This window comes from Cydia fagiglandana, chromosome 19 (assembly GCF_963556715.1).
Source record: "Cydia fagiglandana chromosome 19, ilCydFagi1.1, whole genome shotgun sequence".
Lineage (NCBI taxonomy): Eukaryota > Metazoa > Arthropoda > Insecta > Lepidoptera > Tortricidae > Cydia > Cydia fagiglandana.
This window is the reverse complement of record NC_085950.1, coordinates 10,837,463-10,851,072: the sequence shown is the minus strand read 5'-3', so window position 1 is coordinate 10,851,072 and position 13,610 is coordinate 10,837,463. Positions and strand designations below refer to the sequence as shown.

General features: G+C 37.5%; 1 protein-coding gene and 1 long non-coding RNA gene across 2 annotated transcripts in view; both read left to right on the top strand.

Moving 5' to 3' along the window:
- Nucleotides 1–13,610, top strand: part of LOC134673802 (uncharacterized) — a 253,073-nt gene that overhangs the window by 80,890 nt on the left and 158,573 nt on the right. The gene's annotated exons all lie outside the window — the stretch shown is intronic.
- Nucleotides 675–13,610, top strand: part of LOC134673782 (ras-responsive element-binding protein 1-like) — a 34,706-nt gene continuing 21,770 nt past the window's right edge. Inside the window, exons 1-2 of the mRNA XM_063531808.1 lie at nt 675–929; nt 13,014–13,099. Coding sequence (XP_063387878.1) covers nt 13,042–13,099 — 58 coding nt within the window. The 5' untranslated portion in view covers nt 675–929; nt 13,014–13,041. The remainder of the gene's footprint in view (nt 930–13,013; nt 13,100–13,610) is intronic.

Below are 13,610 nucleotides of genomic sequence, written 5' to 3'. Positions count from 1 at the left end.
TCCATTAATTCTTGTACTAAAATCACGTTATTTTATAATTTTTATATTTAATAAAGAACCAGTGGTAAATACGTGTTTGAATCAATATAATTCCATATCATCCACTGAATTTTTGGTCCTTCGAACCGGATTAGATTACCTAGGTCTAGCTATACTTTTAGCTACCTTCACGTAGGTATATACTTAGCTACATTGGTCATATTCATTAATTTTATGACCTGTAAGATTGAATATGATCCTATTGATATTTGCTTCATATATAATATCCTTATACATACATACTGTATATCTACCTACAAAATTTTACTTTAAGCTGATGAAATTATTTGAAACAATTAATATACTCAACGTACTGTACAATACATAAATCACCTATCTCTATAATAATATCTTCAGTTAGATAAAAACAATACCTAACTCCGATAAATAATATACAGGGCCCGTTCGAATCGGCATCTCCATCATATGATAGCGCGCTCTCAAACAAAATGATCCACGACGCGCCGACAATCTCCGTAGCCGAGCGACGCAACGAACGGCGCTATCTGTCTTGCTCACTCGCGGCCCGCGCGAGATGCGCCCTCTCGTTTTCTCCCTGCGCCCGGCCGCCGCTCTCGACCAATCGGCGGCCATCTTTTGCTCCCCCGAGAGCAGAGCGACAGTGCGTACTCTCATCAAGTCATCACAAGGAGACGACATCTCACTGGGTGAGGTCGTCGCTCGCGCAAGATGCGCTGCGGACGCAAAACGTAACAATATTAAATTCTAATAAGTGCCTTTTAAGTTTTAATTTTCATAGTGCTGTTAAGACTGTAAATCTGTGCTCAAATATTAAGTTTAAGGTGTCTTTGTGGACTGAGACGCTGGTGAAATTGGACTTTTTATTGAATTTCGGCGTGTACTGATACCGCGAAATTATCCACGATTGGGTGAGTGCTATTTCGATTAGATTACAATGCAAATTATCGTTGGACCGTCGCCCTGTTCTTTGTTGAACCAGTAGGCCGCGCGTGGTTGCCCCGGCTGTCAAATGTTCGAGTCTTGACCCCAGGTCACGGGAATGCGCGAAAAAAAGTTAAAATCCGTTTGAAAATCGAACACGATTTGGAAAACTTGCAGTATATTTTTTTGAAATGGATTTAACGGCTTTTGGTATTGAAAGTAAGTATTGCGAGCTTATTTTCGACGTAATATAAATTAAAATAATATGTAATTGCAGTTTTGTATTAATAATTTCAGAAAAACATTAATTCACACAATATTTATTCACTATAAACTGTTGATATAATAATAAAAAAAAATCTGTATTAAAATTATAAATTACTGGCTACGATGTCAGATTTGTCTTTTAAGATAACACCTGTCGATTCTTAATTAACTGATAAGCAAAATAATTAATTACTTAATGTCTAAACCTCATTTGTTTATGCGCAATCTTCCAATTACTTAATAACCACCGCAAGCTTAGTAATAAGAGATAAGGCATTCTCTGAAGAAATGATGCTTCTTAATAGGTATTGCATTAAGAATAATAATGAGATGTGTAATACCTTCTGTTTTTTTTAACCATGTAATAAGATAACTATGCAACCGTTTAAAAAAAACCAAGCCTCAAATAAATGCAATTGAAAATGGTGATATAATCGATAATTTATGTATTAACCCTTTTCCAAAATCGGCGATAAAATAAATGCAAGGTTTAAATATTAATAGCCAATACACCTACCCTTTAATTAGAAAAACAGTAGAATCAAATAAGAAAATAAAACCTAACGGATCGTGTGCATTCAACAGCTAATTTTAAACAATATATGTCACATACATAAGTCCTAATTTATTGTAGATTTTTGAATGGGTGAAAAATTTAAAATTATCTTGCTAATTTAATCGAACAGTTTCCGATGGCGTTTATTTTAACAGCAAAGAAGGGCAACGACCATTGTCAAAAAAAACCAAAATAACCGATGAGAATGACAGATTATCAAAAGCGCAAGCGGAATCAGTTTTCTTCTTTAATTAATGCGACGGCGAAAAAGATTATGTATCGGATATTACATTGCTGTAGCACCTAATTATATACAAAATTCATGCAAACAAGGAAATAATCACCTCTTTAAACTATAAAGATTTTATTGAGATTATTAGTATTTATAGGTACCTAATAATCCCTAATTCAGTAAAGAGTAAATCATAACTTTTACACACTTTACGAACACTTTTCTTGGCGATGTGTCTTTCAAGATACATAATTTTGCACCCTCTTTTGAATTTTTTTTTCTATGAGCAATTTTTCTCTATGAAGCGTAAGCCTTAATTGCTCACATTTTTTTTTATTTGTCGAGAAAATTGTTAACCGAAGATTTTACAGGCCAACCCAAAAATAGGTTCGTTGACAAATATTTTTTTGTTGATCATTTCTACAAATGTTTGCATTTGTGAATTAAAGCCAAATGAGAATATTTGGTTACGTTTTGTTTCAGATAGAAGATTGTAGTTTTAATTTTTAGTAAGATTTTGTAAAAGACGTATAAGTAAGAAAAACATACCCCCTAAAAATGTTTGCCAGCGTATTTTTGAGTACGAAACTGTATTTGTTTTTACAATAATCAGTTTATATTATTGCAATAACAAATAAGAACAAAATTACCTTAGGTACCTTATAGTACAACTGTGTCTTTTGTCTTCAGTACACAAACCGAGATCAGCAATCAACATTGAAAAGGGAAACGGTCATCTTGAATGATTGTAATATGAATGATTGTTCAGTGTTCATCTTTGATTGTGTTGCGGCTTGTTTACCGGTGTGCGGATGTGCATAAATTGAGATGTTTCCTGGTCCTCTTAAAACAGGGACCGTTACCAAGTACCGGTATCAGCATCAGTATCCTACTAATAGGTACCTTTAAACGAGCGATTCTTGTTTATTATATATTTCGGGGATCTTGGAAACGGCTCTAACGACTTCGATGAAATTTGCTATAGGTATGGGGGTTTTCAGGGGCGATAAATCGATCTAGCTAGATCTTATCTCTGGGAAAACGAGCAGTTATGAGTTTTTATATGTTTTCCGAACAAAGCTCGGTCTCCCATGCAAATATTTAGGAAAATCAGTAGGTAATCGCTCAGTATGTCAGTCGGTTTTTAGCCTACCAATATTATTAACGTGAAAATACGAGCTACTCTGTTCAAGTTTAAACCGCTGAACAGATTTTGATGTAATTCGGTATGGATATTGTTTGAATGCCGGTGAGAGAATGAGGACATTACATAAATTATCATACAAAATTGATACAAAAGCAGTATGATAATTGATGAGTATGATTGAATATTAAATTTGCCAATCGAATATACATAAGTACCTATAATATATCTGAGATAAAAACATGGCTTACTTGAAACAAACATGAAATAAACGCACTGGCACACCCTGACCAACTAGATTCATAACATAACATTTGAATCAGATATTTTTGAACCACACACCCTCCAGTCCAAAAAGCCTTATTTTTATTTTTATTCTTTTTAGGGTTCCGTACCCAAAGGGTAAAACGGGACCATATTACTAAGACTCCGCTGTCCGTCCGTCTGTCACCAGGCTGTATCTCACGAACCGTGATAGCTAGACAGTTGATATTTTCACAGATGATGTATTTCTGTTGCCGCTATAACAACAAATACTAAAAAGTACGGAACCCTCGGTGGGCGAGTCCGACTCGCACTTGTCCGGTTTTTTTTATTTAATTATTACGCATTTTAGGGGCCACTGCCGTTTTATGGTAAAACTAACTTATGGCCACGACTTCGTCTACCTACGTGGAACAATGATAATGATTGATAAAAACTTGTCCTATGTACTTTCCCGACTTTATCTTATACCTTTAAACGAGCAATTCTTGTTTATTTATTTATATGTATGTTTTTATTTATACACATATATATTTCGGGGATCTCGGAAACGGCTCTAACGATTTCGATGAAATTTGCTATATTGGGATTTTCGGGGGCGATAAATCGATCTAGCCAAGTCTTATCTCTAGGAAAATGCGCATTTTTGAGTTTTTATATGTTTTCCGAGCAAAGCTCGGTCTCCCAGCCGGGCTAGCACATGATTGGCGCGACAGTATCTCTCGTCCCTCTTTTGGTAACATAGTTAGTAAAAGACGGGTAGTCTATATGTAGTCTATCATGTGCTAGGCACAGAATAAATAATAGTACTAGGTACTGAAGACTCACTCTCTAACAAAACGCGTCTGTTACGATCAGCACAGATATGGCCGCTAGGTGGCGACAGCACCACGCGCGGCTTATGGCAAACCCCAAAATTGGTGTGGAACGGATGTACTTTTAGCTACCTGTAGCAAAGCGACGAAATTGCGGAGTGAGTCAGGCCTGCCTACAGATATTATAAATTTAACTTTTGCGCTTTAGAAAACCCCTTTAAAAACAAATCAAGCCCCCCAACCGTGAACCAGTTTGTCGTAACTCCATATCACAGATTGAGCCATTAGTTCCATCATATCTCGACGATATCCTATCAGATGCTCTTGAGAAAAGCATTATGTACTTAATGCTATCGTTAAAGCATTATCTGTATGGTCGAGACACGAAGAAGTAATGAGATGTTGCGTCAAATCTTGAGATGTTATGACAGTGCTGTCACGGATTTCTGATAGGAAGGATTTCTTAGATTTTTGTATTGACAGGTACTGAAACAGCCTCAAAAGGGGATAGTTTTTTAGAATCAGTGGTTACTTAATTTTTATACCACGTTGGTGGCAAACAAACATGCTGCGTGCTGTGCGGTAAGGTCACCGTAGCCTATGGGCGCGTGCAATTCCACCACTCGAGCCATCGGACGACGTTATATACAGTTTTACATATACCTACACAGTTTTCTTTTTTTTTAGTAACTTGGCGGGATCCCGAACTTATTTTACAACAAAAAATATTAGGATAATTCACCATTTGTCTCCTCAGACATTAAATCTATTTTCTGAGTGACATATGTTGTTAACTAGTTACTTACATCATTAAATTAAATCTAATAATTATATTTTTCAAATCTTTTATTCTCTCATTAATCGTCTACTGCTCATTAATATCGTTTGTATCTTCTGTAATTTCATTTACACTTCCTTCCTGTTCCTATCATCTCTCAAACACTCCATCCTATTTTTTCCATCCCACTTTAACAAATAACTGCCTCTCGCTCTTACAGGTCTGCAAGGACCGTGACCCTTCACGCCCTTACGTTACGCTAAACGATTTTCCTTCTTTTTATTTTATTGGTGCAAGTTCCATATACATTTAACACTGGAAAAGTAAGATGTTTGAACAACGGTAACCAGATTTTCAAACGCTATTATGACAATCCTGTTATTACAAAGCGTATAGCGCCATCTGTGTTGTTTTTTTGGCAATTTCTGCGCATTGCCAACGTTCGTGGCCATTTAAAGTGTCACTCTACGGAACTTGCTAACTATGTAAACAAACCGCCATATTGAAATTGTCTCTGAATGATGAATTTGCTAGTTTTGTTTACATAGTTAGCAAGTCCCATAGAATGACACTTTATGGCGTGAAAAGGGATCGTGCTATATTCTAACCTCCACTCCTCCATGAATTCCATGATGCCAACTAAGCCTAGCAATTCCTTGAGTTTGCTTTGTGTAGGGCTCACGGAGACCCTAGGTCACAGACGGTGTCCTAGAGTCAGACCAAGAATAGTCTGCAGCGGATTTGATAGCCCACGCATTGAAAGTGTTATTTTAAACGTCAAACTTCTATGAAATTATGACGTATAAATGACACTTGCACTGCGTGGGCTATCAAATCCGCTGCAGACTTTTTTTGGTCCGACTATACGTGCTTTGCCTGTTTACAATCTAGTAGAATGTGGTTATTTCCTACCACGTACACGCTTTGCACATCTGTTGGAACTTTAGGTATTTAAAATGTGTTACAGTACGTGTGTACACAACACCTGTTATTAAATTAAATTTAAATCCTAAATTATCTGATTTTTATCTGTTATTGAAGTGAAAACTTCTTTAACGGCGCCGTGCACTTTTTGTGATGGGGAAAAAATGTTAAACTCGCGACAGGTCACGTGACCGTAAGATTCGTAAGGGGCTATTCATAAATTACGTCATTTCAAATTAGGAAGAAATGGGGTCATTTGAAGCATGATTTTTGGATGATTATAGGGGGGGAGTCAAAAATCGATGACGTAATTTATGGACAGCCCCTAAGACGTAATACGAACACGTGACCTGATCGAAAAACTGTTACAATGTCATTGAGTTTTCACTTCTGCCGGCACTCCCGGAGTGCAACCCGTTTGTTTTTTTTATTTTAATTTTATTTTACGTAGTTAGCGTCTACGTATCCTCAATAATATTTTGGTTAAGGCTTCTACAGAAGTTGCAACAAATGGCTTGACGATTTTAGATAATTGCTCGCTAAGTAGGAGCAACGAATTTAATCGATCGACCAAATGCCGCAATGTATTGCAAATCGCATGCGATTATCGCTGTGGTTTAGACTGTTTAGAGGCTGTTTGGAGAGGCCTAAGTTTGTGGTTGCCCTCACGAGCGCCATCTATTACATCTTCCAGAACTACCACACCACTTTCAACTGACATCTCTTAATTTTCTTATCTATGGTCTTACGCAGTTATAAACATCGTATGTATATCTATTGTAAACCAATATGGCTTCGCTATCTAAAGACCTGTCCGAAGACGTGTGATTGATAAATAAGAATCAATCTTGGCTAACCGATCCGTGATAAAGTCAATGTGACAAGTTGATTACATAAAACGTTGTGACATTGTGTTGGGAAATTATTTGTTAATTACTGTACATAGGATTACAGTTCTGGATTCCAAAATACCAATTCTTCTTCCTAGTCGAATCCACGTCTGAGGGTCGTGACCACAATAAGTCGCTCTGTGCTGTAGTGCTCTCCATCCTGGCCGATTCATTGCCTTCCTTAAGGAACCCTGGAACCCCTCGCGTGTAACCTCTTGAAAGGCGTTGAACTAGCAGAATACCAATTTGGGGTATTGTAGTTAATAAGTCCGATACAATAGGAAATAAACGTCGTATACTAGAGAAAAAGTGACTTAGTGTGGTATTCCACGTGTCCAATTTCTTTGTCCCATAAGTGCATTGCGTTTCACTTTCTCATTAAGCAAAATGTAGATGCAAATACACATTGGGCCAAGATATTCGACTGGAATACTATCCTAAACCCTTGAGTGCACCCTGCCCTGCACCAAATTAAAAAGAAACTGACTTTTGTTCCCTTATTGTAAGGGTTCGTTTATACTTACCCAGATATATTAATATTAACTGAACGTAATTGATTTTCAAGCCTTGGTAAAATATGCAGTATTTAGTAACCCAATCGTGCAACAGAATTTAAATAATATTGTCAATAAAATAAGTATACGTACTCGTTAAATATTCTCAGGTAGTTAAAGGAATTAAAATATCTATTTTATAATTAGGTACTTATCAGATTATATTCTTGTCACCTGCGGTAATCATTGTTGTTGACTAATTATTTAACTATTTTCGAGGAAGATAGTATTAAATCGATAAACTGATAATTGAGCAATCATTAAAAGTTTCTGTAAACATCATAAATATTTCGCAGAATCATAGTAAATCATTTAGAGGGAAATAATAATGAGAAAACTCATAAGAAGTTAAAGTGTGAACAATTTAATTGAGCATAGACAATTACATGATGTTCTATTTTTTATGTTTACCAAAAGAATAATAACGACATTAACGGTCTGTGAAAATTAATAAATTGTTTGTATTGTATACCTAATATTCTTATTTTGTTTGTTCCACCAAAAGACCTCTACAGACCTTGCGTCAAATCGCTTGCGATATTAGATAATTGCCGGCTAAGTAGGCGCAATGAATCGGATCTATCGATCAAATAACGCGATGTAACGCAAATGGCATGCAATTATCGGTAAGGTATGTACTTATAGTTGTAGTTAAGTATCAAAACAAATGAGCCGATTTTGTTGTAGAAAGTGTCAAACAAGACGATTTATCGGCTACTTTTTTTTAAGATGTTTTTAAATAAGTATATGACAAAAATATAAGCATATAAGGACACTTGATCGCTTCAAGCGATTGTCGAACCTATGAGCTATGGCACATCGGTAATTTTTGACCCAACTAAGCTATCGAAGCTTTGCTCCGAGACGATCTTAATCAAAATTTGATTTTATAAATTTAATCTATAGTACAAACGTTTCAGTTTATCTCATAATCATATTGAAAAACTAATATAAGTTTTACAGTTAGCCTAAGCAAATTAGAAAAATCTGCGGAAATAATTCGTGTAGTTTTGAAAATTGGTACAGGTATACCTTGTGGTGTCCAGATAAACATACTAAAAATCCTCGAGGGTAGGGGGTGTGCTGGGGGTGTAGAGGGGGGTTGAAGGTACTTTTTTTCATATTTTTGCTCACATCTCGAATATCTGTACGAATAGCGTTATAATTACTTAAGACAAAAGTTTTAACATAAAATTTACTACAAATTTGGTTATGTTTATTTTTACTCTGCGATCAATACTTTAGGGGCTACAGGCTGTTAAAGTTAAATAAGTAATAAAAAATAGACGGTTTAAGAAAACGTCGTTTTTTTGTAATTGTTCATCACAAATAAAAAAATTAGGTTAGAGTAAGCAAGCTAAGCAACCTGCTGATAAAATATAAAAAAATAGGCCATATGCATGTCGGGCCATGCTCAGTGTAGGGTTCCGTAGTTACCCGTCTGTCAAAATAGACTATTTACCATAACTCAAAAACAGCTGTACCGATTAGGTTCGCTATATTTTTCCTTGAAAGTATTTACTAAGTTATGTTTTCACGATTTTTTTCATATTTTTTGGACCCATGGTTCAAAAGTTAGGGGAACTAAGGGGTAAATCACAACTTTTTTTCTTTCAGATCGATTATTTCCGAAAATATTAAGTTGATCAAAAAATGGTTCTTGAAGACCCTTATTCGTTTTAAAAGACCTATCCAACAATACCCCACACTATAGGGTGGAAGAGAAAAAAAATTTCATCCCCACTTTAATGTAGGGCCAACCACCATAAAAAAAAATTTTTCTAGTTTTCATGTTTAAATTTGACACGAATATATAAATCAGTTACGCTGACAAAGTTGTAAAATATAAATTAGAAAAAATATTTTTTTAGGGTGGCTGCCGTACATTAAAAAGGGGATGAAATTTTTTTTCGCTTCCACCCTATAGTGTGGGGTGTCGTTGGATAGGTCTTTTAAAGCGAATACGGGTCTTCGAGAACCATTTTTTGATCTGCTTCATATTTTCGGAAATAATCGATCTGAAAGAAAAAAAGTTGTGTTTTCCACTTTAGTTCCCCTAACATTTGAACCATGGGTCCAAAAAATATGAAAAAAATCGTGAAAGTAAAGCTTAGTAAACACTTTCAGAGAAAAATATAGCGAACCTAATCGATTAAGCAGTTTTTGAGTTTTTGCAAATAGTCTATTTTGACGGACGGGTAACTACGGAACCCTACACTGAGCATGACCCGACATGCTCTTGGCCGGTTTTTTGATATTTTATCAGCAGGTCATTTAGCTTGCTTATTCTTAATTAAAATTTTTATTTATGATGAACAATTATGAAAATACGACGTTTTTTTAAACCGTCTATTTTTTATCTCTTATTTAACTTTAACAGCCTGTAGCTCCTAAAGTATTGATCGCAGAGTAAAAATAAACATAACCAAATTTGTAGTAAATTTTATGTTAAAATTTTTGTCCGAAGTAATTATAATGCAATTCGTACACATTTTCGAGATATGAGCAAAAATATGAAAAAAGTTACCTTCAACCCCCCTCTACACCCCCAGCACACCCCCTACCCTCGAGGACTTTTAGTATGTTTATCTAGACAGACAACACAAGGTATGCCTGTACCAATTTTCAAAACTACACGAATTATTTCCGCAGCTTGCCCAAATTCGGCTTAATTTGACGTGGCTAAGTATCTAACTGTCTAAACAAGCTTATCAGCCAGTAATCAATATAGTATTACTTTCTCGGAGTTCTAAAGCGCCGCGCGGTGCCTTTGTCCCACTCGATCCGAACATTGTATTACATTCTAGATATTCTGCAAGATGTTAGGTCCCATGAGAAAATTGGAATTCATGGGAATATACCTACATTTGCCGATTTTGTACGAGTATGACGCCGACTCCTTAAGCGGTTTTCGGACATTTTTGGCTTGGTATTTTTTTCAAACTTTTGTCAAATTAAGTTTACACTTTTATCGTTTTAGTTCCTCCACCACGCGCTTATCCAAGACATAAAGGGAATAATAGTTTACACCATAACCGATAAAAAACTTCCAATGCAGATATAAATCCCAAAATCCAGATGTTCTCAAGGGTCGGCAACGCTTAACGCTGTGATGTTGCTTATGTCCATGGGCGACGATGACCGCTTCCCCGCTCGTCTGCTCGTTTGCTGACTATTACATAAAAAAGTCAAATTCAGACCTCTCCGAGTTTCCTCTTGCTAGTAGACAGTAGGATAATGGTAACATTCCATTTCTAACCGCAGCTGAACTACTAGTACTGAACGCGTCGCTGTTATTGTCAATTTCCATAAATTTCCAGTAATGCAGCTGACGTTGGAAATGGACTGTCACCTTAAGAGATAATAAAGATAGATGGCGCATTGTATATAGCCCTATAACTACGATACTTAACTACTTAATATAGACATTCTGGCAATATCATCTCGCTCCTCTTATAACATATTAAGATTCCTCACACGTAACTCAAGTCTCCAAACGTCTTCTGCGCTCCTATTTCTAAGGCGTATGTGCATGCGCATAGCGCGCAGGTTGTTAGCACGCATTGTCTGCGAATAGGCGCTCGCGCGTCGCGCATATGGTTCGCTAGGGCGACCACAAGTTAAGAGCAGATGGATAAATTGGACAGTCCTGAAATCCTAGTCTAAACTATACATGCCAACATGTGCCCCATTTCTACGATGCATGTTTACTACCTATACTTAGCATGCATATCTTACATGAATGGGCGCGTGTCATCGCGCAGGCTTAACTATAAGAACATAATCAATAATAGTACTACCGTACAGAAAGGACACTTCCTACAAAACCGAAGTTTGACAGCGATTCAGGGACGAATCATGCTATCCCCTTCTAATGTATGGCACTATCCCTTTCGGCTATTTAGGGTTCTCAAAATTCAAGTCTTTATATTATCTGTGATCGTGCACGCAAAAGAACGTCAAGTGGTTCCAACCCTAATAATTGCTCGAAGCAATGCTAAGCCGAATGGAGCCGAGTTTGCCCGAAAGGAGGAACAGAGTGTCTCCGCACTGCCATAAGTTGACAAATAGACGTGCAGTCCTGATAAACCACATCCAACGTCGGCCAATCCAAGGGACGCAGTCATGCGGTAGAATGAGATAGCAATATCACTTGCTCCCTCTAACGCATAAATGCGTCCCTTGGATTGGCCGACGTTGGCCCAACGTGTAGAGGAGCCATAAATGGTACATACCAATGTTTGTATCTGAAACATATCTTTAGTTTTCATGACGATGTTTTATTATTGTATTGTCATTGGAAATTTAAGCTTTAGAGTTCCTTTCTTAGTTAATAAATCTCGCCGGGATAACATTTAGGTACACCCTACACATTACATACAAAATGAGTCCTCGACGGCCAAGACTTGTCCGCGTTAAAAAGCTAGGCGTGGCCACCTTACTCATGAACAACCGATCGATGAAAACTAAGTACGGGAAGTCGTTACCGATAACGGATCACACTTGACTCACTTCGCTGAGATAATGCCTGAATCAGGTATACTGAGAAGGTGAATACATGAAACTACATAATATAGGGATAATATAATAGTTAGACACGGATATGATGATTCCATTATGGTTATTGTTACCCTATTTATTATTCATCTTAAGTTAGGTTGTTTATAACATGAATATGAAAGTAAAATACAAAAGCACATAAAAAACAAAATAATACATATAAACACATTATAAAAAACCTAACCTATTAGGGTGCCGCCGGCAGCGGGGCAGGGTCCAAGCTGCCGGTGGTCAGGGCCGCAGAGTGAGGAATCGACGTACTATACTCGCCGTGTCCAAAATTACCGCCTTCTGCATCTGACCCTTGATCCAACCACCCAGCGAGAGTCTTATTGTTACTATTGTTTTTTTCAATCGCAGTGTTTAAAAGCGTCATTTTCTCTATAGTTCGTTTTTTTTAGCATTAGAAAGAACTCCGCAGAAGCAAGCGTGCAGTTTCTATCAGGATCGTTAATTGTTAATAATTATTGAATTATCTAATGTAGCATGGTCAATACATATAATTTACTTCAAATTGTTACCGCTAAAAGTGCCAGATTTAGAACCACAAGCGAACTTCTGCGAAGTTCTTTCTAATGCTAAAAAAAACGGACTATAGGTACTCGTATCACAATTTACCAGCATCTAACTTTCTGAACATCAATAAACTTCAAAACATAGCAGATAGTTCTAAATTTTCTGAATGGACCTTATTTTCCTTACAAAGCCCCAAGCCATAGACTAGGAATCCTCTAGACCGAGTCTAGAGCAATTATTTCAATGCAATCGATGATGCCAAATGCGGGGGTGCGCGGGACGAGGTGAGCGAAGTTCCGTGCCGTGATTGGTCCGTTCAAAGACACGGACGTCACACAAAGACACTTTCGACTCGAACATGGAGTAAAATTACCGTATGCGCGACTATGCTCAGTCTGGTGGATGTTTTGTCTGTGCCCCAAGCATATTCGCCTGACATTAATTATCGCTGGGAGCGCCGAAAACCAATACCTAACTGCCTTTTATTTGTGGTATATTAAATTCGCTCGGGGCGTTTTTCGTGGCCTCGCAATCAGACTTGATGTAATTTTTAAACTCGTATTTCTTGCAGGCGTCGTCGCGGTCGCAGTTCGCGGGCCATGCAGGGAGCGGCCAGCGCGCCCGCGGCGCCAGCGGCCGAACCGCCCCCCTCACAACGTGAGTCCCCACTTATTTACCCTATATATACTCTGTATCTTTATCTACTGGCTCCTCTACACGATGGGCCAGCGCCGGCCACTCCTAGGGACGCAGCCATGCGGTAGAATGAGCCAGCAATATCACTCGCTCCCTCTAACGGAGTGGCCGGCGTTGGCCCATCGTGTAGAGGAACCATACGACTTTCCATCCCCGGTAAAAGAGGCAGCGGTAAACCGAAAACAAGATGGAAGGACGTAGTGCTAAAAGATATGATTGAGTGCAAAGTGTTCGAAAACGACGTCGAGGATCGGGCGAAGTGGAAGCAAAAAACACGGAAAGCTGACCCCATCACCATGTGGGATATATAGCTCGGAAGATAATCTGTATCTTTAGGTATTAGGTATTTAAAAAAAGAGTAAACAAAATCTACCCTCAAATGGCTTCTTAAATTAAGCCAGGTGAGGATAGATGAAAACATTACATGATCAAATAATGTAGGTTAAAGTCAGGTCGTTCAGTGACAGATCCA